This window comes from Ictidomys tridecemlineatus, chromosome 2, assembly GCF_052094955.1.
Source record: "Ictidomys tridecemlineatus isolate mIctTri1 chromosome 2, mIctTri1.hap1, whole genome shotgun sequence".
NCBI classification, from domain to species: domain Eukaryota; kingdom Metazoa; phylum Chordata; class Mammalia; order Rodentia; family Sciuridae; genus Ictidomys; species Ictidomys tridecemlineatus.
Window position 1 is genome coordinate 48699492 of NC_135478.1, and position 27783 is coordinate 48727274.

General features: G+C 42.7%; 3 protein-coding genes across 9 annotated transcripts in view; 1 reads left to right on the top strand and 2 right to left on the bottom strand.

Annotated features, from left to right (window-relative positions):
• Positions 1 to 3890, bottom strand: part of Mettl6 (methyltransferase 6, tRNA N3-cytidine) — a 21306-nt gene extending 17416 nt beyond the window's left edge. For all 4 annotated transcript variants that reach the window (XR_002484713.3, XR_013434469.1, XM_005317170.5 and 1 more), the window contains exons 1-3: positions 3750 to 3890; positions 2290 to 2641; positions 1443 to 1577 (exon numbers count right to left, since the gene is read on the bottom strand). Coding sequence is in view for 2 of the 4 variants with exons in the window: in XM_005317170.5 (XP_005317227.1) it covers positions 1443 to 1577; positions 2290 to 2514 (360 nt within the window). In the remaining 2 variants the exon portion in view is untranslated. The remainder of the gene's footprint in view (positions 1 to 1442; positions 1578 to 2289; positions 2642 to 3749) is intronic.
• Eaf1 (ELL associated factor 1) lies at positions 3855 to 17737 on the top strand. The gene is made up of 6 exons (XM_005317169.5): positions 3855 to 4233; positions 6465 to 6559; positions 8840 to 8976; positions 10537 to 10757; positions 12317 to 12550; positions 14453 to 17737. The coding sequence occupies exons 1-6, from the start codon at positions 3870 to 3872 to the stop codon at positions 14497 to 14499; spliced, it is 1098 nt and encodes a 365-aa protein (XP_005317226.2). The 5' UTR covers positions 3855 to 3869; the 3' UTR covers positions 14500 to 17737.
• Positions 17248 to 27783, bottom strand: part of Colq (collagen like tail subunit of asymmetric acetylcholinesterase) — a 69050-nt gene continuing 58514 nt past the window's right edge. For all 4 annotated transcript variants that reach the window (XM_078038511.1, XM_078038509.1, XM_078038510.1 and 1 more), the window contains exon 17: positions 17248 to 27677. Coding sequence is in view for 3 of the 4 variants with exons in the window: in XM_078038509.1 (XP_077894635.1) it covers positions 27608 to 27677 (70 nt within the window). In the remaining variant the exon portion in view is untranslated. The remainder of the gene's footprint in view (positions 27678 to 27783) is intronic.

The following is a 27783-nucleotide window of genomic DNA, read 5'->3' on the forward strand; positions in this document are numbered from 1 at the left end:
TGGGAATCATATGTTTGATACCCATCACATAAACCCCCTATTTGTAAGAGAAAAAAATTAGAAATTATATAAATGATGAATAACAACAAGGTAACTATTATGTAAGTATATCTATCCATTTTATGAAATTTTATAACAGATATGTATATAATGTGGTAATCTAATGTACTAACATGAAAAACTGTAAGCCATAATAATGTAGAGTGAAAAAAATCAAGTTACATTAAATATGACACTATCTACAACTATTAAAGATCTAATGGATGTTAAAACTGCAAAAGATTGATGTGCATGTTGTCAAAGTGCCCCCCACATATTTGTTAATGGCAAAAGGAAAATATTCTTATAGTAGGGGAATTACGCATTGCTACCTTAACCTAGGGAGTAAGACGACTACTACAGCTTGTAAGGAGATCACCAGATATTATCGCTTCACAGGATGCAATATGCAAAATACAACATCACCTATAAATATATTTATGCGGGGCTGGAGTTGTGGCTCAGTGGTAGAGCACTTACTTGGCATGTGTGAGGCCCTGGGTTCAAATCTCAGCACTGCATATAAATAAATAAAATTGACAATTAAAAATACAAAAATAAATAAATAAATAAATTTATGCATCCAAATTTTACCTGATTTAAACCTAACTTTTAGTTTACATGAAATATAGAGGATAGAAGGAACAAATTAAACAATACCAAGAAACAATCAGACCAACTTGGAACCTAAGGCCTTATTATAGAAAATTGACTTGATATCTCCAAAAACTCAGTGGGAAAAATCATAGTTCAGGAAGGAAGACAGGAGCATTTTAAGCTAAGGAGATTTAAATGACATAAGGGAAGTGTAAGAGGTAATTTGTGACTGGATTGAAAATAGCTATATAAGATAACTTGGGGGGCTGGGATTGTGGCTCAGTGGTAGAGCGCACGCCTAGCACGGGTGGGACCTGGGTCCGATCCTCAGCACCACATAAAAATAAAGGCATTGTGTAGTGTCCATCTATACCTAAAAAAATAAATTGAAAAAAAAAAAAAAGATAACTTGGACCTACTTGGGGAAATTTGAATCTGAGATAGGTATTAAAGACATTAGGGAATTAATGTTATTTTTGCTGGATATAAGCTAATTGTGGTTATATTTTTTAAAAAAGGCCTTATTTTGGTAAGACAAATTTAGGAGTCTTGATGTTTGTAATTCACTTTAGAATAGTTTAGCAAAGAAAAAGTTTATACAGCAGGTGTAAAGTATCTACTTTTCTTGAATAGAGATGTATTTCTATACGTGTTGCATATGTATGTAAAAGGAAAATTACATTCACACTGATCAGCATCAGAGAGAGGAATGGAAAGAGAACTGCAATTAGGCAAATGGATGCAAAGGGCAGGTCAAACACAAAAGAAAACAGGAACATAGCAAAACACATAGATGGTATACCAACCTTAACAAATTCAACTGCTCTTGGAGAAAAATCACAGGCATAGGCAAAGATATTCATATCTTCTTCTAAAAGCGGGAATAAACAATTTCCAACCCCACAACCAGCTTCAAGCATGGTTAATTTTTGGCCTTCAAACTGGTGAAAGAGAACCCAAAGTTATAATACATTATATTTGAATAATGAAGAAATAAACCAAACTAAAAGGCCCAGAATGTGAGCGACAAAGTCTTTCATCCCACTGAACAGATAATAAACAACAGCATAAAAGTTCATACCGGTACCTCACATATCATCATCCAACATTGGGCAGGCTGTGCAGAAAAAAACCCAATATACTGGCTAACTGAAGAGGTTTTGAAGCTAAACTACGGGCACTCAAACCCCAAATCCTCCTCTGCCCCGGCAGTCTATCCTTGGGCAATCACTTCAATAGCTCTGTGCCTCAGCTTTACATACAAATGGGAATAACAATACACTTCACAGATTTAGTATAAAGTTTGAGAAAACAAGTCTTCTTAGAAAAAGAGCCATAATAAATAGTTCATTAATTGCTATTATTTTCAATTTGTCACTAAATTCACTCAGTACAAATGAATATTTAATGTTTACAATTTTCAGAGTAGCCTTAAAAAAAAAAATCTACACATGTCCTCTCTTCTAAACATTAGCTGAAAATTGCTAAAACTACAGACCAAATACATATTTCTTCCCTAAGGTACCAAGCATTTTGATAGACTTCGTGAATTTTCTACTTCACATTGCTTTCAGGAATGCAATAAAGCACCCCTCTTCCACACACCTGTTCCAAATGAAGAACAGTTCAGGATAAGGTGAAATATTAGCTTACCTCCCTACATAATCTTAGCTCCTCAAACTCTCTGGTAGTCCAGTGTCTATCTTTGAAAAAATTGGTAGTATTTCTTTTGTAAAAAAGGTCCCAGTTCTTCTGAGCATCTTTTTCCAGTTTTTGTTGTTTAAAATCAGACACCAAAGCTTGGTCTCTTTTCAGTTTCTCCTCTTCTTCAGAACTGAGAATTCTTGCCTGCAGTCCTTTCCTTTGTGATGAGGCCATCTCATATGTTGGTGGCAATGCATTTAACACTAATGAAGATTCTCCATCCTTGAATAATTTGAGGAATCCATATTGACACTGAAGACACAGGGTTTTCTCAGATGTGTTCTCTTCAGGCCTACGGGTGCTTCATACAAAAAAAAAATGAAATTCCCACTAGGAGTTCTAGAGCAATTCTTTAGAATGCAGAGTTAGTAGTTCTACAATAGTTCCTTTTTTTTTTTTTCCCCTGGTACCAGGGGATAGAACATAAGGATGCTTAAGCACCCAGTCACACCCCCAGCCTTTCTTATGTTTTAAATTGCTAAAGCTAGCCTCCAAATTGTGATCCTCCTGCCTCAGCCTCCTGAGTAGCTGATATTACAAGGGTGTGCCACTGCACCCGGCTCTATAATAGTTGTTGGAGACGCTGGGTTCTATTTATCAAACAGGGTGCTTCCTAGAAAAAAAAAAAAAAAAAGCTCATTGGGGTTCTAGAGCTCTTTAGCAGGGTCGATGGTTCTAAAATAGTACTTTCAGAGGCTGGGTTCCATTCATCAAACACCACCAGATGCTGTCTCTACACAAAACCCTGCCCCCTAAAGGAGGAGAGGTCACAAAGAAGATCAAGACACAGTTTCTACCTTCAGAGGGCTTACATTCAGTAGCCAGGACGGTTTCACGCGCCGAACTCTAATTCAAACCGGAATGAGTCAACTATTTATCACAATAAGTCGGTTTGGTTCAGAAAAAGAACACCCCCATGAATAGACGGAGAAACCTTGAAAAGAAAATACTCATCCATCTTCGGTGCCCGTCAAAGGCGTGACTTAAAAAACAACCACAACAGTTACCCGGACTGAAAGCGGGTGGTCAATCGCCCAACAGAAGCAGGATCGGCGCTTCCTTAGGGTCGGAGACAGGCTTTCTGGGAGGACACAGAGCTAAGCTCTGACCGCAATCACAAGAAGCTGCCGCATGAACCAGAGGGAGTCGCGCTTTCTAGGGGACCAAAGCCCTCTCACCGCCATCGCGGCGCCAAGTAGGGGTAGTGACCCAAGGACACGTGGTTAATGTCCCGAGGACCCATCTCTCGCAGGACACTCGGGATAAACTAGGCCGCACGTGTCACTAAGGACCTGCGGAGAGCGGCCCACATTAGCTATGAGACTCGAGTTAACCTAGTTCTCCACGCTCTGGGCTCGACCGCCATCGGTTCCCTGACTCACCTAGAGGGTAGGGCAGGGCACACTCACCTCTCAGCCAAGCACGGGCTTCGAAGATAGAATTCGGGAACCGCGGTGAAACATCCTGAGCATTCATTAACCAGCTAGGAGAACTTCGAATTAGGATTTTCCCGGCGGACTTCTCTTACCATGGCACCACCTCTGCTACTTCCGCTAGGAACCCGGAAGTACCTACCAAACGCCGGAAGTCCTGCGGCTTTGCTTTCTCAGAGTCTTCCCGGGTCCGGACACAGAGACTCGTTTCCGGTCCCAGGTGGGCGGCGGCTTGGCTGTCCGTGCGCTCCGGAGCGGTGTTCCGGGAGCACCGTCCTCCCGGGCACCAGTGCCGGGAGCTCGTGCTGGGGCCGCGCCAAGAAAGAACCGATCTGGGCGCGAGGCTGGTGCGGGGCCATGAACGGGACCGCGAACCCGCTGCTGGATCGCGAGGAGCATTGCCTGCGGCTCGGGGAGAGCTTCGAAAAGCGGCCACGGGCCTCCTTCCACACCATCCGCTGTAAGTCAGCGCACCAGTCGCCACATGCCATCCTCGGCTCCCTCCTTTCTTCCTTCGGCCCTCCGGGGTGCAGGGACTTCCCTGCCAGCGTCAGTTCCTCCCTCTTTTACCCCAGATCCTCTGGGACCCCGATTTGCTCCTTTCATTCTTTTTTTCTTTTCTTTTCTGGATTACTCTTCCCGAACAAAATCTTTTGTCACTCCCAAATGTTCATTTACCTTATAATCCTAAACATGATCCCCGAAGGTCACTGGCCTCTTTCTTATTTCATCCTCTCGACCCAACTCCCAAACCGAACTTCTCTTCTCCCTCGAATCCTTTTCCCTTTCTATTATCCTAGAGGTGATGGTGGTGGTGGTGGTGGGGCTGCATATTTAAAAGATTTATCGTTTGCTGTAAGCCTCATTTGCTTCTTTCAGTTTCATTCTGTTCTCTGCTTTCTTCAGCTTTCCTACCCTCTTCTGTCTTGGTTTTAGTCACCCTGACACTTTGCTGTGTCTCCACTTCAACCGAGGAATCTGCATCCTTTCTGCGCCCTGTCAGATCCGTCGTGCCACCCCCGACCTCCACGCCTTTTCGTGCCTTTAAACTGATGTCTTTTGAGGTCACCCGCACCACCCTGGTTTCTGGACCAGGTCCCTTGTGGAGAAGAATAAAATTAGAATTTGTGAACCTGGCATAGGTTAAGGTTGGATCTATGTTTGGAAACAGAATAGAGCAGACATAAAGAATGTGGAAATAGTCATTATGCTGGACCTTCTTCTCCGTGATTATAGACTGTTGAGGAGGGGTACTTATATTCTGTCCTGGGTGAAGATTTGGCTGTGAGGAATTGGCTGACTGAGCATCCCCTTGTGATTCACATGCTTCTGGTTTCCTGTAGTGCTAACATTGGTTGAGGCTTGTTTTCATCAGAGGAACTAATAGATGTGACTCAACACATAGGAAGAGGGTGTGTTAGAAAATGAAGTTCCATCTTTGTGTGGCCTCTTGCTGTGCCATTTCTGTGCTTCTTACTGATAGCAGATTCAGCCCTTTCAAAGAGAAGAGGATATGGGGAATGTGATTAAGTCTTCATTTCCTGAGTTTGCTAAGTTGATCTATTCCTCCAATGAAGGGAAATGTTCATGTACACTCCTGGCTTGCAGTTTGAGGCAAGTGTGGGTTAAAGGTGAAGTAAGATGGCTATTTGGGTTGTGCTTTAACTGCGATTCAGAAACATCAGCAGGATAACCTTTGGAAATACAGCCCAACCATCTATCTGGTCTGAATATCTACAGAAGTTATGGAATTGAGTGTAGTAAATTTTTTTTTGTTGTTGTTACAAGTTACTGTACCCAAGGGCACTTATCCAGTGAGCCACATCCCCAGCCCCCCCCCCCCCTTTTTTTTTCTTTTGAGACAGTCTCACTAGGTTTACAGCCTCACTAAGTTGTTGAGGCTGGCTGTGAATCTGCAGTCTTCCCCTCTCAGCCTTCCGAGTCACTGGGATTACAGGGGTGTACTGCCATGTCCAGCAAGTGTGGCAAATTCTGACAGCTTCTATGCAAAATGGAATTAGCTTTTATGATGCTGTGGCCTTTTTCATATAGGATTTACAATCAAGTATTTTTTTATATGCTTCATTGCTTTTGATCTTCATTACCCTAATAAAACACCTTATTGTGGATAATGAGGCATTGGTTTTCAACTGTCCCTTGAGAGAAGGAAATGGTTTAGGCCCCTTTACCCCCTGCCCAATATAATCATATGGGGGTTGGAGCAAAAGTATATGGAATTGTCTCTGAGATAGTAATTATTGAAACTGAATGAAGGTACTTGTGGGTTTATTGTACTTTTCTCTCTATTTTTGCAAAGTGAAGTTTTCCATAATAAAATGGTTTTTAAAGAATTCTAAATGATTTTTGCTTTCCATGTATGTAATAAAAATTTTAATTCTTAGCTGAGCATGTGGTGGTTCACATCTGTAATCCCAGTGACTAAGGAGGCTGAGGCAGGAAAATCACAAATTTGAGGCCAGCCTAGGCAACTTAGCAAGACCTTGTCTCAAAATAAAATAAAAATGGACTAGGGGAATAGCTCGTTGGTAGAGTGCTTGCCTAGCATGTGCAAGGTTGTGGGTCCAATCCCCAGTACCTCAAAAAATAAAAGAAGAAAAAAAAATTAATTTTTAAATGAAAATGTCCAAGAATCCCTTATTCTTATAACCTGGTCTTTTCCTTTATCTTTAGATGATTTTAAACCAGCATCTATAGACACATCCTGTGAAGGAGAGCTTCAGGTTGGCAAAGGAGATGAAGTCACAATTACATTGCCACATATTCCTGTAAGTTTATCCTATTGTTGTTGGTTTTAACGAAAGCATCACAGTGAATCCTTGTATATGATTATATTGCAATTTGAATTTCCAACTGTTAAAAACTTTTAGATTTCTAAAGTGCCAACATAAGTAAAAAAGGAATTTTGAATCATGGGATGGGGTAGAGTTCAATCAAGTTACTCAGGCACTTGGTTAAAATGTTTGTCATTTTCCCCAAGTTCCCCTTGCCCCCTATATGCTACAAAGAAGGCGAGGTTCCTATGTGGACACCTAGCACCTCTGTTAAATGTACATAGTTTTTCTCCTAAGCAGAAGAGCCCCAGTGCCCTACTGATAAATAGCCATATCAGATACTGAGCAAACCAAAGGTTTGGAGCATGTGGGCAATTTAAGGATGAAAAACTCAGTTAAAAACTACACTGAAGCCATATGCGTTGGTACACGCCTATAATCCCGGCTACTTGGAGGTTGAGGCAGAAGAATTGCAAATTTCAGACCAGCCCAGGCAATCTTGTAAGACTTTGTCTCAAGATAAAATTAAAAAGAGGTCTGGGGATGTAGCTCAGTGGAGGAGCATGCTCTTAGCATGCAGCAAGCCCTGGCTATAGTCCCCAGACCAAACAAATAAGCCAAAAAAAAAAAAAAAAAAATCCTCTTCTGATTACAAGATGCTCTTTATAAACATGTGTCATTGCACTTAACAGCTCTGTCCTGAAGCATAGTAAGTTCTTGGTGGCTACTGATAGAATAAAAAGTCTCTGGACAGGCACCTGGAAACCTTTGTGCTAAGGAAAAATTATCTTCCCATTCAAAGAGCTATTTCATTATTTGCTGTCTGTGTCAGGTTACATCATCTCCCTTTGGACCTTAGTTTCCCAAATGTAAAATGAAAGGGATAGGTAAATTTTCCCTAAGGTTCCTTCTAACTCGCAAGTTTTTTTTTTAGTATGAATAAGAAGTCAAAGAGCCAAACAGTTTTTGATTCAAAGCAAGGCATTAAATCCTATTAGCAACAAATATTAATCTAGTGACTACTGAGGCTTGAAGAACGTAACTTTGAGCAATAAGGCACATTTCTTGTTCTTATGGAACTTGCAGTCTAGAATTTAAATTAAAAAAAAAAAAAGCACGCATTTTAGAAAACCAGGGAAGGCTTTCTTAAGGAAATTACCCTTGAACTCAATCTGAATGTAGAGTAACTTCAAAGGAGATTCAAAATATAGCAGGCAAAGTTGGACACTGTGGCACATGCCTATAATCCCAGTGGCTGAGGCAGAAAGATTGCAAGTTCAAAGCCAGACTCAGCAGCTTAGCAAGACCCTAAGCAACTTAGTGAGACCCTGTCTCTATATAAAATATAAAAGGGGCTGGGGATGTGGCTCCGTGGTTAAGCACCCCTGAGTTCAATCCCTGGTATGAAAAATAATAAACACACACACATACAGACACACAGAGCGGGCTGTATGTACCATGGTGTACACCTGGCATCCCAGCTACTTGAAGGCTGAAGCAGGTGATTCACAAATCCAAGGCCAGCCTGCTGACCTAGCAGACCTTATCTCAATAAATAAGTAAGTAAATAAATAAATAAAATTCAGTAGTAGAGCACCCATAGGTTCAATTCCCAATATTGGGGGGTGGGAGAGGATGTAGCCAGCAGAAGCTTGTTAAAGCCTGAGGCAGGAACGAGCTTGAGGATCTGAGAGAAGTGCTCTGAAGCACACACAGTCCAGGGTTGAGTGGTGCAAGGCCTGATGGCTGGCTGGAAGATTTTTGTCCTTTGGCCTAAGGGTGACAGGAGAGTTATTGAAGGGCTTAGGCAGATGACTAGCAGGCTGTGCTTCCTGAGGGTAATGAGCTGCCCTAAAGAAGGCTCTGCTGGTTATGGACATGATGGAAAGCCCTGGACTCTCCAGTTAAGAAATTTAGAGAGCACTCACTAGTTTTACTATTCAGGTTTTACTTAGACCTATTATGGTTAATTTCTTTTTCTATATAGAACTTTACTATTCTTTGTAACATTTTCTCAACCCCTTAGTTATATATTAAAAAAAATTATACTGCATTCTTAATTACCTAGAGCCAGTTGTAAGGTCACAGATTCTTGCTGGATTATTTCTCTTTTATTTTTATATAGGAAACTAGAAGGAATTAAAATAGAAATCAGTTCTGCCTTTTTGAGTAGCTCTGATAAAAGATTTGATGAGATAGTCATTTATAATGTCAGTTTTGATATTCATAATTGGTGTGCTTAGCTTGATCATCTTATACTTTTGTGGCAAATAGGGATCCACACCACCAATGACTGTGTTCAAGGGGAACAAACGGCCTTATCAGAAAGACTGTGTACTTATTATTAATCATGACACTGGTGAATATGTGCTGGAAAAACTCAGTAGCAGCATTCAGGTCAAGAAAACAAGGTATGTTAAAAACCAGATACAGTTTTATATGATGTTTCTAAACCTTTGTAGTATCGATTCCAGTTTTATGAAGATGTGAACGTGGGAATGTTCACAACTCTGCCTGTGTCTTCTTACACAAATCAATAAAATTTTTTGTTTTCCCTAAATACAATAAAAAGAAATAATGCTTTAAGGGAGTAATTTATAATTAATCCATTTTTATCAAACTCATGATTGTTATTAATAATCTACGTAAGGAATGAGATTTGTATTTATAGACTTATAATTAAGAAAAAATAATTGCATAATTTTATTGGGTTTAAAAACATTACTTTTTTATAGGGTATGGTTGAGTTGACTAATGCCAAAATAAAACTTTGCCTATTTTTTTGAATAGTGAACTTTCATAAATAGTTCATTCAGCAGGCACACCATGTCTTATATGAAACCAGTTAGAGTTTACTTGAAAATTAGAATTCATTCTATAAATAACCAGTGGTTCTATTTATTACATTGTAATACGGTAATTGGTAATTATTATAACATAGTAATTCAGTTTTAAAGACAGTGTTACAATCTAATGTTTTTCTGTTTGTCTCCACTTACTATTTTTCTTCATTCCACAAAACAATAAAAATGACTCTCATTTATTGAGAGGTTATCACAAGACAAACAATGCTTGGATGCTTTATGTGCATTATTAAATCTTTACAAATAAATTTTACAAAGGTGCTATTATATTTAAAAAAAAAACAACCCTCAAAAACACATGATGAGACTGAGGATTAGAGGCTGTGAGTTCCCTAAATTGGACAGCTACAGCCGAGGATCACACTGGGCAGCCGGCATAGAGCCCAACCCTTCTCATGCTGCTGTATTGTATGATCGCCTGCAGTGAAACAGGTGCTCTGTTACTCTTCCAGTATCTGGTGTGGTCCTCTGTTTCCTTTCTACTCAGAGTGATCTGGGGACTAGACTAGCAGCATCAAATCACCTGGGTACTTGTTAGGCAGAATCTCAAGACCTACCTAAGGTCAGACTCTGCAGAAATCTCCAGGTGATCATGTGCTAAAGTTTAAGAAGCATAAAAGAAATTGTTAATGGGTAGAATTTTCTTAGTTTGGGGTAGAACTCTGAGACACGGTGGGCAAGCAGTAAATAGATAATGGAAAAATTTGTACGCTGGCCAGTATTTTAAGAGGTAGTTTATTCAGGAACTCCTGAATTCATGATAACTGTGTATTGCAAACAAGTCAAAGAGTAAGATGGAATCTCATAATCACATTGTAGTGTAAATGTTTTTTTTATCATTGCTGTAAAATGTGATCTCCTTGAGGGCAACAAGTCTACTTAAAAAAAAAAAATCTCTCTTTTTTTGACACACAGTATAGTACTGGAATGTGGTAGACACTCAGTTTTTTAGTGAGTAGTTCTCATGACCAAATGACAAATAGCAGTATTTTGCAGTCGTCTGGAAAGGGCATGGGGTTTTGCAGAGACTTCCAAGAATTTGGTCATCTGGACAAATTTGAGAACTGCTGTTTTAGCCCATCTAATTTAAAGTCTATCTCATTTTAGAGCTGAGGGGAGCAGTAAAATCCAGGCCCGAATGGAACAGCAGCCCTCTCGTCCCCCACAGCCATCACAGCCACCACAGCCACCACCACCACCACCACCACCACCACCTCCACCGCCACCCATGTCTTTCAGAGCACCAACCAAGCCTCCAGTTGGACCCAAAACATCTCCCTTGAAGGATAACCCCTCACCTGAACCTCAGCTGGATGACATCAAAAGAGGTAGAGAACATTCTCTAGAGCCATGAGAGCAACATGGAGTAGGGTGTCCATGTTCTTTAGGAGATCACAGAGCTGCTGTATTGACCTGGCAGCCCAAACATTTGCTATTATCAAAAGATTTTCTTCAAAGCTGACTCCTCCAGAACTGCTGGGTAGGGCCCTCTAGTGTTTATTTATGACTATCAACTTGTGACTATCTTGGCGGCATTCTTAAAGGCTCAGACTTTAAATAAACATGACTGCCATCTGAAGCTCGATATGGCATACCTTTAAGGCTTTTGAGAGAGAAAGTTTTAGATATTGGGGGGTGAAAACCAAATGTGGCAATGTTTCTGAGCTCCACACTAATGTACCTAAGTTAGAGGACCATTTAAAACACTATCACCAAATGCTTTGTGCTAACACAAAGTGTATAAATATGAAAGAGGCCATGTGATCAGTGGAAATGGATTCAGGTCTAGAAAGAGGTTTGGCTAGGCTCTCCCACTGCAAACCGAGACACGGTTACCTCGGTTTTCTCCCATTATGTAGTCTGCTCCTCTAGACTGTTAGAGGTTACGAGGCTAAGTATTTTATTTCACATTTGTAAGTTTTCACAAAACAAAATAAAATCCACAATAGTAGAAGACAGGGAAAGATAAAGAATTGTTTTGGAAGTTTGCCTTTCCCAACCTATAGAAATGCTGCGTTTTAGCACATAAAGTCACTCTCTGCACTGTGCAGTTGTTATACCTCTTGATTTTTTTTTTTCCTCATTATATTAGAATGCTGTTGTGGAAATTTCCACTACAAAGTTGAATAGGAATAAGATGGTGAATGGTTAGTTGTTGTGTTATGCTTAAAGGAGCCATAGCCATTTAAGGCCACATTGTATGTTTGGACGGGAAAATCTGTCATCATTCTCCATGTATCCCTAGACATCGAATGGCTAAGTAAAACACAGTTTTCCTTCCTTACATCTGTGAAAAATGCAAAACCTGACAGGCATGGTCTTTGTTCCTATATGTAAGAGCGAAGAAGAGGAATGGTATTCTGCTGTGATTCTTCACTTGCCATGGTTCTTCCTGCAAGCCTCCATAGACTTGGAAAATTCATTGACTTCCTCTTGGGTCTTTCTGTTGGAAGGTAGATCCAAAATAAGCACTCGGACCTTCCAGCTCCTAGTCAAATATTTTTCCAGCCCTTTAACACAATATTTCTCTTATTTGGGGTTTCACCCAAATAAGAATCATAATTCATAATCCTTTTTTTAAAGTAAATAAATAATAGATTTAATTTGTTTCCTATACAGAATGGTCATTATTCTGAAGCAGTCTGCTTTTTGTTTGTTTTGGTTGAATTCAGCATTTTTTTTGTCTCTCTGCAAACAGGTTATGTATTTTGTTTGTTTGTTTCGGTTTTGGTAATTTTGTTTGTATGTTTTTAAGGAGTTGAGAAGCAGGAGTTGTTCTGGCGTGTTCCTTCCTGCTGCCGTTTCGCTAGGTCACTGTTTATGGAGGCTTTGGAGCTCTGCCTTGAGAGCTGTTGCTGTGCTGACCCTGTCGTTCATGTTATTGCAGAGCTGAGGGCTGAGGTCGACATCATTGAGCAGATGAGCAGCAGCAGTGGCAGCAGCTCCTCAGACTCTGAGAGCTCCTCAGGAAGTGATGACGACAGCTCCAGTAGCGGAGGCGAGGACAATGGCCCAGCCTCTCCTCCTCAGCCTTCACACCAGCAGCCGTATAACAGCAGGCCTGCTGTCGCCAATGGAACCAGCCGGCCACAAGGAAGCAACCAGCTCATGAACACCCTCAGTAAGTGCATTCTCCCTTCAGTGGCTGAGACAGGGCCAGCAGAATCTGTAAACCTGAAGGCCTTTAAGACCAGAAGAGGATCTTGCAAAGATAATTTGGAGCAGAAAGAAGTGTGTTACCAAACAGTAAAAGACAGGCACAAAACTAAAAGTCTGCTATTTGTCTTTTCCATTTTCTACTATCACAAATTAGGTTTTGTAAATTCTGGGAAATCCTGAAATATGAATAAATGGGTTTTTTGTTTTTGCATACACCAGGTTTAAGAGACAACCTGCCACCACACTATCCAAGTCTTTTATAAAAAAGAATTCATTGCCTGTGTTTAGAAACCTACTAGCTTTGGCAAGAGGGAAAAGAAGGATATTGTGATGTTTGGTTGGGTTTTTTCCTTATTCTTCTTCTGGGGGAATTGTGCATGCTAGGCAAGTGCTCTGCTACTGAACTGTATCCCCAGGGCCTCGCTAAATTGCCAGGGTGGCCTCCAACTTGTGATCCTTCTGCCTCGGCCTCCCAGGTTGCTTGGATTACAGGTGCATGTTCCACACCTGGCTTGGGTGGCTTCTAAAGCATGATACTAAAGTAAAGCAGGAAAGCAAGAACAAAAATGCTTCTCTCTTTGGAATCCTGATGAATATTCATTTCTTGGTTCTCCTTCTCCTTTGAAGTTGAAAGGTCTTTTAGCTTCGGTGGGGAAGCTAACCTCATTAACCTCAACTAGGCAAAGATAATCTCAATCTGGGGACTATGGAAATTTTGGACTGGATAAATCTTTTTTGTTGTGGGGCTGTTCTATATTTTGTAGGATGTGTAAGAGCATCCCCGACTTCTGCCCACTAGATGACAGAACCAATCTCTCCCTACTGTGTCAACCAGAAATGTCTCAGTACATTGTCAGATGTGCCCTATCTTCAACATAAGTTGAACTATATGAAGAAAATCTGGCTTCACACAGGCGGGGAGTTAGAAAAGGAAGGCCTCGGGGCCAGTTGCCCTGAAAGGATTCTAGGGACTCCAGAGTCCTCTGAACAGATTTTGAGAAGAATTGGCCTAGAAATTAGCCTTCCAGAAATAGAGGTTCACTTTTGTTTTTTAATCCAAGTGGTACCAGCTGGGGTGCTATTATATGTATTCCTGTTATATTAACATGAAATGTTGAGTCACTCCTGAATTCTAAATTTTGCATACCAAGTAACAATCTGGGGCTTTGTAAAGCTTTTAGTTCACATTCAAGGTTTAAAGTAAGATGAATGTCTTGGACAGAGGTGTATCAGAGGGGACATTGGATTAGCATACAACTGTGTAAACAGCATTCAGCTTCCACAATGGAAGCCTCACTTGGTGTTTTCTTAACTTATGTGAAACAACTTAATGTGAACAATGCCAGCAAAGGGATCTTAGTTTCTTGTCATGTATTAACACATTTAAAAGCTGTCTGGCCTTCTTCTCCCTTGTTCTATTCTAATGAGGAGTTCTACTGGGCTTTGCGGATACCAAAATAGCATTTCTTTGGAAATGTTGATTATACCAGTTTTTTCGGTTAGCCAAATTGATTTTCCTCCCTGATTAACTCATTAAGCCTCAAGCTTTTAGTTCTATGTATATTTCAATGAAATTGACACAGGTGTATTAAAATAGTCTGGAAATCATACTGTAGTCTTATATTAATAATATTAATTAGTATTATATTGACTGATATAATAATTGTTATAATTCTCCTTGTTGTTATATAATCACATCTTGTATGCTGTATTTTAAGTTTTTGTGCATGTTCCACATCTGAGACAACAGAACAAAATGGGTTAAGTTGAATTAGCAAGGTTTTATGGTAGTGTAATAGCGGAGGCAGTCCACTAATGAACTGCGGGGAAGTCTTTGTTAAGGTTTATTCTTTCCTTTCTGTAGGAAATGACTTGCAGTTGAGCGAGTCTGGCAGTGACAGTGATGACTAGCACCGGATCTTTCAAAATCTACTTTCTGGTGCACGAATCTGCTGCAAGACCGGGCTGCTTTTGCATGGAGTCCATTGCCAGGAGGAACATGTCGTGGATCAGTGCCTGTAGTAGGAGTTGGAGGTTCTGGCGCTCTCGGATATTCAAGTCTTTAACTTAGTGGTGATGGGTGATTTTCTCATGTAATTTTTGAACAATCTCTTATTTCAAAGTTTAAGTAGATCTATAGAAGAACTAACAGGATTATATTTCTATTTGGTTAACATTGTTAATGAAAAACAGACAGATGTGCCCTGGCCTGGGTTACTCAAAGGCGCTGTCTTCACCAGGCCAGTGAATTGGTTTTAACCCTCCATAGCCATCCTTTCAGCCTAGTGGTCTGCATCAGTGAAATGAAACAATCTGGAGGAGCAGGAGGAAGGGAAACCTCAAACTGCATCATAGAAACATGCATAGAAATCATAGAAATATGGCAAACCACTTTAAATTGTTGACACTAAGTGGTAAGGAAGCTTGTCTGACCCAGCCTGACAAGCCCATGTAGAAGTGGACTTGAGTGGAGTCCTCGGGTGTCAGCTGGGCGGGGAACCTTGAGATCTGCCAGCACAGTCCCCTCATTTACAGGCTAGGAAAGGAAAGCACAGCTGGCCAGGGCCAGTGTCCAGGCCCAGTCCAGGGTTTTCTCACTGCTCCCTCCCTGAATTTCACTTAGTGGAATCAAGAGATGCTTACACGTGGAACTTTTAGATGTACATTGGCACTTTTATTGGATTCCAAAAGACAAAAGCACTGGGTATTTCTAGCTTGAATTCAGATCCAGACAGTCCTTAAATACGCGAGGCTGAGTGAGCAGATCAAACCAGCAGCCGTGGTGCTGACGCACGGGACTAGGTAGGATCGAGGCTTTTCGTTCCGTGTGTTCCATCTTAGGTGATCTTCATTCGGTGGTTTTTGACAGGCGTGGGGGGTAGGAGTGGAAGAGAGGCGTAGTGAAGAAACCTCTCCGAACACACAAACCAGCAGGAAGTTTTCAGAAACCAGAGCCTAGATAGGAGTTCTGCAATATGGAATGAGCACATTCTTTGATAAGGTTTTTCTGTTTAATGCTTTTGTACCACTGTTTGTGCCTGACTTCCAGACTGACTTGTATTTTTTAATATAAAATCAGAAGAAAGTCACAAGATTGCCTTTGACAGTGTGCAGTTTCCAATTGAATCTGTTGTTGCTGGAAACTGGTCGCTAGTAAATGTTCCATGTTGAGTGAATGTGTGGTAAACCATCTAGTGATACGTTTGGAGCAATCCATCTGTATCGTCTTAGTGGCTGTGTCCTCAGAAGTTTCTGTCTGTTTTGTTTCAGTAGGCATCAAGACATTAACGATTTTCCTTCCTTGGGTTCCTCTACTCAGATGACCTCTCCCTCCCTAGCTAGTGGAGGGACACAGTCTGAACCTAAAGAAGAAAGGGGTGGCCCATGTGGGGGCTTTGGTCAGAGTTGTACCTTGTAGGTCAGTTATTTCATCCACATAGTGACTCCAGAGAGCTGGGGGTGGGACAGGAGCTGTTCCCCAGCAGCATGCCCGCACCAGGGTAGGAACTTATCTATAGTGAACTGATAATTGCTTTATAATTACTTGCAGATGACAGCTCAGGGAAGGCTAAGGTCAGGTTTGGGAGTCTTGAATTGTTCCTGGATGTGGGAATTGTGTCACTGCTCTTAACTTGCTCAGACTGGGGCAGGTTCTAGGAACTTGAATGAAGAATATCTATTTAAGCACCCCTTCCCCTGTTTTTTTCTCCAAAAGCCTTGATTTCTATAGTCAGAAATGGTTTTTGGCATGTTAGGTTGATACTTGTTTCTATAGGAAATACTTGCATGTGGCACTGGGCTTGGTGAGTGACGCTTTCTGAGCTTCATGCACTCTCCTATGTCATCTGTCCACCCAGTATGCATGGGAATTCTTCAGTGTGGCTCTGGGTTTTGTTCTCTGTGCAAAGCCTTCAGTGCTTCTGTTCTTCCATTATACTCCCCACCCCGACCCAACTTTCCCCACCAGAATAAGGAATCTTTTCTTTTCTAGAAACGTGTTCTCACAGATGAATTCTCACAAATATCCTTCTGCTAGCCAAATTGGATTTTTCTTCTGTCTTTGTGCCTCCTCTCTCTCCTGCTCCTCGTCCTCACTCCAGACTCCACTTCTGAGGCTCTTTAGGTACCATCTTCATGGACTCTTCGTCTACTCATTTCATACCCCTGTGAAGTACCCTGTGTGCACAAACTGACCTTTCTCTTGCTTGAACTCTGGTTGGTGTGAGCTCCTTAAAATCAGGGACTGTCATCACAGGCTGTTCCGGTGCGTAAGCCTGGTCGGGGAGGAGGCAGAGAAGGCTAAGCAGTAAAGCCCAGGAGAGAACGTTCCAGGCATTTGGACTAAGCTGACCATACAGTGCCCGTGCTGAAGTCTCTTAACTGAATTGTTAAGTTGCCTCTTAATGCAGCGTCTCTGCTGTGGGTCATTTAGGCAGGGTAGAAAGATGAAATCTGGAGTGTCTGAGGAGCCATGGCAAGCCTTAGTAAAAACGTGATTTGGGGAAACATAGTACAAATGAACTAGAGATTTCTAATAATGACACTCATCATTTTACTTCTGTAACAGAATTATTTTTTCTATGTGGTTTGCTTCAGTGGTAGGAAGACTTGAAAATTCCCAAATTTTTACTTCCCTATTAGACAGGCTGGTTCAGCAGAGAGAGAGAGAGAGAGAGAGAGAGAGAGAGAGAGAGAGAGTGTGTGTGTGTGTGTGTGTGTGTGTGTGTGTGTGAGAGAGAGAGAGAGAGAGAGAGAGAGAGAGAGAGAGAGAGAGAGGTATTTATTACATTATTTTGAAAAATAATTATTTGTCTGTTTTGTGGATATATATTTGGTACAGCCAAACTGGATATTTCCATTTGGCAAGAAAAGTAGGATTTCTGAAACTCAGGCCTTAACCAATAGGTTGGAAGACAAGACCAATTGAAGTGTTATGAAATGTGTCTTTTTGTTGCTTCTGTTGTTTCTGTCTTGGGTTCATGTCTCATTCTTTCATGATTTTTAAAATCTTGTGCCTAAAAATTCATTTTGCTTAATTATGAAATAGACATGCATGTTTACATTTATGTAAAATATTTGCTGTATAGAGTTTTTTGTTTATTCTATTAAAAGATCACTATATTTAAATAAAAAATGAAGGTAAGCAATATACATAATGTCTTCGTGTTTTTTGTTTCCTTCATAGAATAAGTAATATAAGGTTCTTTTAAGAATTCTTTGTACTTAAGGCCTAGTTGGCTAAGTTGATTCCTTTTTAATTTGGTGAATATGAATACACTTTCATTTTTAAAAAGTGTGGCATTTAACTGAAGGATGAACTTCAGTTTTTAAAAGGTATGAAGTTCAGGGGGCCAGAGTTCGATGGTGATTGAGAAAGATCCTCCTGCAGTCTTTCCCCACCCATACCAAGTTGAACAATGCACTACACTATTAGCATAAGAGCCAAGAAAATCAGACCATAGTGCCTGCTTTTAGTTTAACAAAACAAAAAGACCATTGTAGAAGACAGGAAAGGAAAAGCTGCCCAGGTCACTCCCATTGCCTCTTGCTTGGGGGTGGGAGAGAAAATTAAATTCAGGCCCTGCTCTTGAAACCCAGCACTAGGCCCATCATGGTGAAGCTCAATGCTGGGCAAGGCCCTGTGACCCTTACCACCAGGCCAAAACCTGTGAGCTGAATTGGGGGAACTGCTTTAGGCTAGGTGACAGTGATCGTCTCCATCATCCCATTCCCAACTTCAGGCAACAGAGCCCTGAGCTGGACTCCCATCTGCTAGGGAAAAGCCATGAAAGGTAATGGTTTTATCTGAGCTCTGGATTAGCTTTAGGATCTTTAGGCAGGGAACTGTGGTCTGCAGTATACATCCAAAATTAGGCCTCAGCAGTTCCAGCTTGAGTGAGCCTGGAGATCACCTGCCTTCCTAAGACCATGCAGGTCTCTGGCTATGAGACTCAGGTGCCACCCAGATTAACAGCACCCTTGGTGGCCAAAGGACTACCTCCACCACTGATCCTGCAACCTCAGGCATCTCAGCGATTACCAGGCTCACAGATGGCACTTAAAACTGCCCCAGCACCAGGCAGAGACCTGCACCCCCGTGGGACAGACTCCTGTTTTCTCCTGCATCACCACTGGCTGTGGTGTGGGCCTTGATATAAACTTGAGGATGCAGGTTCTTATAGCTATGAGATTCAAGCATGACCAAGCTTAACAGCCTGAGTGACTAAGGTTCTGTCTTTACCAATTAATTTAATTTATTCTAAGAGTTTGCTTAATTTATTCTAATAATTTAGTGCCCCATAATATGTATAAGTTTATTTGTGTATTAAATAAAAAATAAAAAAATTAACAAGAAAAAGTATGAAGTTCAAAACTGAAGGGTAACTTTAGCAAGCCATATGGCATCTAAGGCCACTTTACTCAGTCTGGAAAATCAGGCTTAGGTTGGGGTCTGAGAACCAGGCAGGCAAGAGTTAAACTGAATCCTACCTTATTCTCTAGGCAGTTTAGTACACCAAATTCCTTCTACCTGGAATGTCATTTTTTTCTGTCTCTGTCTCTCTCTCTCTCTCTCTCTGGGCCTCCAGTTGACATTCAGCTGGGAGTGAGCCTGCCCTCCAGATTCGATTCTACACTTATGCTTCAATGGTACCCAAATCTGCCTTGTGGTCTTAACTCTCCTGCTTGACTGTAAACTCCTGGTTGGGAGCAATATACCATTATCAACAGGAAAAAAAAAAAAAAGTATTCCACCAAAGAAAAACCCATACTAGAGAGCTTCACTGACCATATTTTTAAATTTTCTATGATGTCTCCAATGGGTGCTCAGTGAGTTTGGACCGAATAAAATTATGAGTTAAGAAAATAGTTTAGGAGCCATCTGCTATTGTCCTGCATTGGTACCCATGCTCGCAGGTGCAAATAGACCATCTCAGTGAGAAAGTGGTAGTGGAAATCGATTACCTGAGGAGCTTTATCCCTGCTTAACTATTGCTGCCAAAATGGTATGTCACAGACCTTCCCAAAACACAAAATAAGCATTTATTTTGCTCATAAGTTGGTGGATTGCAATTTAGACTGGGCTTAGCTATGTTCTCATCTTGACTGCAATCACTGACATGTAATTGACCAAAACAAGCCATGGGGCCAAGTTCAGAATTGAGGGATGGGAAACACACCCCCTTCCCCTGGTTGTTGGAAGAAGTTGTATGTGCATTTTTGTTTGTTTGTTTAGGGGTAAATTTAATTTTAATGGAATTGGCATTACATCAAATGAGGGAATAAACAGAGCCATTGAGATTCCTGGGTGAATGGGGCGTGGTAGGGAAAATGGACCATTTACTTGCATTGGATAAATCTTTTCTCATCAGGTAGCAGAGACTGAGAAAAGAAATTCAAATTTATGCCTATCCAAATGTGGAACAGAGCTTGCTGCAAAGGTACGAGAGATTCCTTCAAGGGCAGCAAGAAGTCAAAACTTAGACACTGGTGCAGACAGCAGCCTTTACAATAAGACAAAAAGGAAGTCATACTCTTTTCCAGGAGACAGAACCAGCTGCCCCAAGAATATTCTGGTTTGTGCAGGAATGAGATTGTTCCAATCTCACTAAGATGAGGACATGACAGCAGAAATTGGGAAGGTTAGAAAAAGATTTGCTGTGTATTTATTTTAAATGATTTTTAAAATCAACATCAATGTAGCACTGCCTGTTTAATCTAAACCCTTGCTAGTCACCGTGTGACTGGGAGACCAGCAGTGTGTCACCTGGAACTTATTAGAAATGCAGAACCTTAGGACCCATCCTAGATCTAAAACGAAAATCTGCTTTTCAAGAGGATCCCAAGGTAATCTAATCTGAATGCATCAGTTGGCAAAGCTAACCTTTTTCTCTGCAGAAACAGATTTCTGTCGCAGCTGTTCACTTTCTGTAGGGAGATTGCACGTGCATTTGAAAGCCCCCAAATAAACTTTTCCTTCTTAAAATGTGGAAGCGAGAAGAATTGGGCTATTAATGCAACCAATCTGCAGTGTCTACATGCCCCATATCTCTTTCCCATTGCTCAGGGAGAATTCTTGGAGGTTGGATCTCCAAAGGACCACCCAGCTCTGGCACTGATGGAAAGTCCCAGTGGGTGTTAGATTTCTACTCATGGTTCCTGCAGATGGCGCCAAATGCAAGCCAATGGTTTCTCTAGGCCCTTCCCTCTATTTGCTCTTCATAGTTTGCTTCCCTCCTATCCTCTCTTGCCCCAAACACTATACTAGTTATCTATGACTAAGTAACAAAGTACCCCAAAACTTGGTGGGTTAAAACAATGAGCATTCTATTACATGGAATCAGTTGGTTAGAACTGGGACCCAGGTTGGTTAGGCAATTCTGTTCCTTATGGCTTCAATGGAGGTTACTCTGGTACTCAGTGAGCAGATGGGTTGAACTCAAGGCTCCAAGCTGATTTCATTCATGTGTCTGGCTCCTGGTTGGGGATGGTTAGAAATAAACTCCTCTGGGACCATTAGCCACATGGCCTACATAACCTCTACAGCTTGGCCATCTCATGGTAGCTGGCCTTCTTCCCTACATCTAGCTTCCTCTGAAACAGGTGTTCTGAGAAGCTGCTTGGCCTGTTACGACCTAGCCTGGTGTTACAGTTTGGATGTGAGGTGTCCCCCAAAAGCTCATGTGTGAGATAATATAAGGTTTAGAGAAATAATTGGGTTATGAGAGCCTTAACCCAATTAGTGAATTAATCGTCTGATGGGATTGAGTGGTAACTGAAGACAGATAGGGGTCTATATTTGTCTCTGGAGAGTGGAGTCTCTCTCTGCTTCCTGATCACAATGTGAGCCACTTCCCTCTGCCACACTCTTCAGCTATGAAGTTCTGCCTCACCTGGAGCCCTTGGGAATGGAGCCTGCTGTCTATGGACTGAGACCTCTGAAACCACAAGCCCCCAAATAAACTTTCCCTCCTTAAATTTTTTTTTTCTTTTAGTTGCAGCAGCAAAAAATCCAAGACATCTGGGAAGTCACACAGTGTCACATCCTATCAGTCATAGCAGACCAGTAGATTCCAGGGAAGGGGCAATAGTCTCCACTGCTCTAAAGGAGAAGCATCAAAAGCTTTGTCCACCCAAAGCTCCAGGGTTTGTCCCTTGTTCCTTCCATCTCATCTGTCATTTGCTCTCAGATGAGCTATCTCCCCCTCAGCAGTGGCTCTTAAATTATAATCCTGGATCAAGCAATATCAGCATTTTTGGGGATCTTGTTAGAAATGCCAATTGTCAGGCCCCACCCTGGATCTACTGAAGTAAAAACGGTGATGGGGGGGGTGGTGGACAGTGATCTGACAGGTCTTCCACATGATTCTGATGACCCATAAGGCTGAGGGCCACTTAGTCCCCACTGGTGAACCCCAAGTGATGACCCAAGACTGTGATTTCTGCCTTCAATGTCCCATCTGAGGTGATAAAGGATAGAGGGTAGCATGCAGGTGGGCCATATGGTGGAGTATGGTATTGTTATGGGCTGGAACACCAAAAGCCCAATCTAGAAGAACTGGGGTGATAGGAGGGAGAGTGATAAGGCAAGCGATGTCCTCATTGTCCCTGAAGAATTAGGGGCTAAACCAGGCATGGAGATGCACGCCTGTAATCCCAGCAGCTCCGAAGGCTGAGGCAGGGGGATCATGAGCTCAAACCCAGCCTCAGCAAATTAGCAAGGCCCTAAGCAATTTAGCAAGACCCTGTCTCTAGATAAAATATAAAAAGGGCTGAGGATGTGGCTCAGTGGTTAAGCAGCCTTAGGTTAAAACCCCAGTACCAAAAAAAATAAAATAAAATAAAATTTAAAAAGTGAGCTCATGTAAGTAGCTTCAAAAGGGAATGAAAAATATCCCCAGGTATTCATAGCCACTAAAATATAATAGTGACACAGATAAAATCTAACACTTATGAAACAGTTTCTAGGTGTCAGCAATTTATTATAACCTTGGAATATGATACTATGACTCCTAGTTTATAGATAAGAATACAGATACCCAGAGAAGTTAACTCTGCAAGACAATTAAATTATGGGTCAGTAACAGAACCATGCTTCAAACATAAAAGTGGTATTTGAATCTTCTTTTTTATAAGCGATACCACACCTTTCTTGACCTATGGCACCCTCTGAGAGTCAGCCTCTCTGAGTGGAGCTGTCAGAATTAATCATGAGCTTACTGGGTGTGAGAAGTCTTCCCAAATATGTGTCCCAAGGGTCTCAGCATTTATTCCTGCCAAAAGGAGAAGCAAAACAGAGATCACCATTCTAATGTAGGGATGTGGAACAAGGTGTCTGAACGCCTCATGGTTGTGGTGCGCTGGGGTTAGGCTCTCCCTGTGCAAAAGTTACAGGTTAACATTGCCCAGTTGCTATGGCAATGCCAACCAGTGGTCACTCTGAACTCAGACACTGGCTCCCAGGGTTAGAGGATTCTGAGCATAGCCAGATAATCACAATGTCTCATCAGCGCTGTGACCTCCAGCCTGCCTGCTTTGCAGAAACTCTCTCACAGATAACCTTTTGATGATAAAACCTATATAATAAATGTGTGGAGCCAGCTCTGGGTCACTGTTTTCAGAGGTCAGGTTACTACCTGATCCTGTTTTTTCTTAATCTCCCATTGCCCCTCGTGGGTTTCTGGCGGTTCAGCCATGTAGGTCGCAGCCGTAATGGACATTATGTGTATTCAGCATCCCTTCCCTTCTTTTTGCCCCCAATATTCAGTCCAGTAATCATTCCTTCCCCTTGCAGCTTCTGCTTCTGCAGAATCTCCAGTGGATAGGCGGAGAGAAATTATAACCTTGGGTGCCATGGGTTACAGAACCTAGCTGTAATTCCATCAGCAGGTACGTTTTCCTGCCAATTCAGAAAATGAGCATGAGAACCAAAACAGGCCAAGGAAGCGCAAGGCAAGATTTACTGGGAACTTCTGGAAAAGAATTTCTTGAGAACCAATGGAATAGAGGTTTTCTGCGGTTATCGTAGGGTTCAGACATACTCTTGCAATTGCCATAGTCAGCCCATGACCACACGCTAAGGATCAGATGAACAGAAGAGATCCAAAAAGCCTTGAAGACAGCAGGGCCATGAAATGGGAGCCTTCATTGAACCATGCTTGATCTCCACCTCTCACTGGGCTTTTAAGTTGTATGAGCCCATCAATACGACCCTGGCATGGCCTCATTTGGTTCCTGACCACTTCTCTGGAGACCGTCCTACATTTTCAGCCATTTTATGTAACAGGCTCAGCCTGAGGGGGTGTTTTAGTCAGCTTTTTTTTCGCCACTGGGACTCAAGGACCTGACCAGAATGATTGTAAAGGAGGAAGAGTTTATTAGAGGGCTCACAGTTTCAGAGGTCTCAGACTATGGACAGCCGGCTCCATTCTTTGGGGCTCGAGGTGAGGAAGGACATCATGGCAGAAGAGTGTGGCATGGGGAAGCAGCTCACGTGGTGATCAGACAAAACTGAGAGAGAGATTCTATTGGCCAGATACAAGTACATACCCCAAAGCCAGGCCCCCGATGAACCACTTCCTCCGGCCACACCCCACACGGCTCCAGTTCCCACTCAGTTAATTCCATCAGGATCAATTTAGTGATTAGGTTAAGGCTATGACTCAATCATTTCTCCTCCAAATCTTCTTGCATTGTCTCACACATGAGCTTTTGAGGAACACTACACCTAAACCATAACAGGGGGTCCATCACCACTCCTAGGGATTACCCTGTTAGAGGTAGAGGGCGGAGTCCAAATTCATTAGCCATTAAGAGTTGGAAGAACTTTTCTAAAGTCTCTTTCAGGTGTGGAAATTTAAGCTATGAGATGTAATGTACCCAAAGTTATCTTGGGAAACATTTAGCTGGCACAGGTGAGCTCTTGAATGCCTAGCCTATTTACAAGTGCCCCTTTGTGATGCACTTATTTCTGTTCAAGGGGAACCTATTTCCTCCATCACCGAGTTAGCATTTCAAGGACAGGCTGGTGGGGGCCACCTGTCTCCTGTGATCTCTCTCATTTTTCCATTTCAGAATGCCAAAGGCACTGAATTACTATTATTACATACATTTTTAAACATGTAATTTTGGGGGGCGGTACCAGGGATTGAACCAAGGGGTACTTAACCACTGAGCCACATCCCCAACTCCTTTTTTATATTTTATTTAGAGACAGGGTCTCGCTAGTTGCTTAGGGACTCTCTAAGTTTCTGGGGCTGGCTTTGAACTCACAATCCTCCTGTCTCAGCCTCCTGAGCCGCTGGGATTACAGGCGTGCACCACCGCACTCAGCTAAACATGTAATTTTGAATACATTTTTTTTGTCCTGAGACTTTCAAAAACCCTCCCTTGAAATAACTGGAGATAGGCCCACCCCTAATATTTTGGGTTCCAGAGAAAAGCGAAATGAACACCTGTATTCCAAATACCTAAATATTCACATTATAATCAAACAATTATTTAAATTTGTTCTGTTTAACCTCAACAAATATACTTTCATAAAGACCATGTATATGGCCTATTTAGATTCTACAGAGTCCCTGACACCATGAAAGCACTAGGAAAGCAGGGGCCAGGCCCCAGCCTGACCTCCCTCGCCCATCCACATTGAGAGCGGCTTCATGTGCACCCATGGAAACCCCAACCTCCATCTAATCCTTATGAATGGCTTTTCTTTGGCCACTCCTCAGACTTAGAGGTGTGCACTGGCCACACTCAGGAGGACAGACACAGGGAGGAGGCGGGTGCAGGCTCAGGACATCTTGGGCAGGGAATTGTGTTTTCCTGGGAACCTGGAGAGCATGCTCTAGGACGGGTGTGCAAGCTCTAGCGGGCGTGTCACCTTGGCCCCATGGATTCCCCACCCCCCTGGAGGGTCAGGTCAGAGAAAGGTAGGAGTGCTGCCCTCCAAGGTATGGGACCCAGGGCAGGGTCCCTCTTGGCCAGATCTCGGGGTAGTTCTAGATCTCCACCCATGTCAAACAAGGTCCTAAGGCAAGGTTAGAGAGAAGCCTGGGCTAGCAAGACTGGACTCTGTGACCTTTGGCAGGTCCTACTACCTCCTCCTGTTGAGCATGAGGAAGCTGGAATGCTTTCGTATTCCAGAACCTTCCGTAGAATCCAGGAAGCACAACTGAGTTCGGGCTCCTCGTTCTAGCCAGCCATATTGAAATGCTGGCCTCATCCTCCCAAGGAAGAGTGAGCCATGGTGAGGAATCTGCTTGCTTTCTTTCTTTGCTTTTTCTTTCTTTCTTTTTTTAAATTTTTTATTATTTTTATTTTTTTTAAATTATTATTGTTGCTGTTTTGGGCACCGGGGATTGAACCCAGGGGCTCAACCACTGAGCCACATCCCCAGCCCTTTTAATTTTTAATTTGAGACAGGGTCTAAGTTGCTTAGGGCCTTGCTAAGTTGCTGAGTCTGGTCTCGAACTTGTGATCCTCCTGTCTCAGCCTCCTGACTTGCTGGGATTACCAACATGTGCCACCACACCCGTCATGCCTTTATTTCTTGATCTTTCATCTGGAAGTCCCAGGATGTCCATGCAAGCAACATTCCCCCTCCTCCCCACTCCCCAAGACTTATCCCAGAGACCCAGGGAACTAGCTGATCAATGCTCCTGCCTTGGAAGACACCATCTTTGGGATAATGTCACCGCAGACCACCCAGATGACCTGCTGGGTCACAGTTTCTGCTTGCTGAGTCCTTAAGACTCAGGTTCATTGAAAAGCTTTGTACAAAAGCTCAGAGTGTGGAGTGTATCCCTCTTTCTGGAAATAATAGGGGAAATCTTGGTGATGTCTTTCCCTGATAAACCCAAGCTCTCCTCAGGAAAGACAGCCATGAGAAGCGGCTCACAGACAGTCAGGACTAAGGATTCTATAGAAAAGTGAAGAGTGCAGGCACACAGACAGGAGGACAAGGATGTGCACAATGCAGTTACAAAAGGGAACCCCAAGAGTCATCAGGAAATGAGGAGATGCACCTTAGGATAGAAACAGTCTGCTGAGAGTGTCCTTGCAGTGGGACCCTAGATGGGGAAGGCCAGGACTGTATGTGCCCAAGAACACGGAAAGACCAACATCTTCCCAGGTGTGTGGACTTATGGAGTGAGTCTCCTGAACAGGAAATGGAAGTGAGGGGCACTCCTTGCAAGACAGAGGTCAAAGTATAGAGAGCCACAAGATCAAGATGGCGGCAGGGATTTGGCAACTCTAAGAATCCCGCTGTGGGAAACATCAAGAAGTGAGAGGCCTTTGGCAGGTCCTACTACCTCCTCCTGTTGAGCATGAGGAAGCTGTTGTTTGCAGGCAAGTGACTCAGCTGAGCCTCCACCCTCTGCTCAGGGGTCCTTTTCTGAGTGGACGGTGCAAAGGTGAGCATGGGTTTTGTGGCGTTCTCAGTACTTTTTCACAGTTGGGTCTCTTCCTGGGGGAGCCATTTCCACATGAAGCCGGGTTGTCCTCTGACCAGAGGTCCCTGGCGGGGTCCAAAGCTGTGAGCCATATTGAGAGAACATGTCCACTTCTCTGCTGTGTGGTTCTCAGGTAAGAACACCTGCGTGTCGGAGGTCCAAGAGACCGAGAACCCAAATCAGCTCCCAACAAACTAAAACAGCCCCGCAGGTTTACACGTGTCTAACAGTGCTAAGCCAAGTCCACGGCCTGCGACAACGACAATCCAGAAGAGGAAAGGGCATTTTAGCTGGCTCTTAGGCCAGATGGTAGAGACAGGGAACAGTTCCCAGGGTGGGCATGTAGAAGGTTTTCTGGTACTTTGGATTAAGACAGGATGCAGTGGTCCTAAATTCTTCCAGTCAGACAGAGTCAAAAGCACGTCTTAGCAGCGAGAATTCATCCTTGTTTTTGTCACACAAAGGTTGGTGGACACTGGCCCAGGAGAGCGCAAGGCCAGCTTGATGAGGGTTGAGGAAGCTGCCGCCAGTTCCATGGGCTACAGCCCACCTGTTCCTCACGCCCCTCATGTGAAGTAGCGGCAGGGTGTGGAGTCGATGTAACAGTACTGGGTGCACCGCAGGTCTCCATATGACCTGAGGGAGGCAAAGACACAGGTCAGGGCAGACACGGGACAGTGGGCAGGCAAGCTCCTCCTGCCCAGTTCTGAGAGCAAAGCCGTGTTCTAGAAGGCTACCTCAA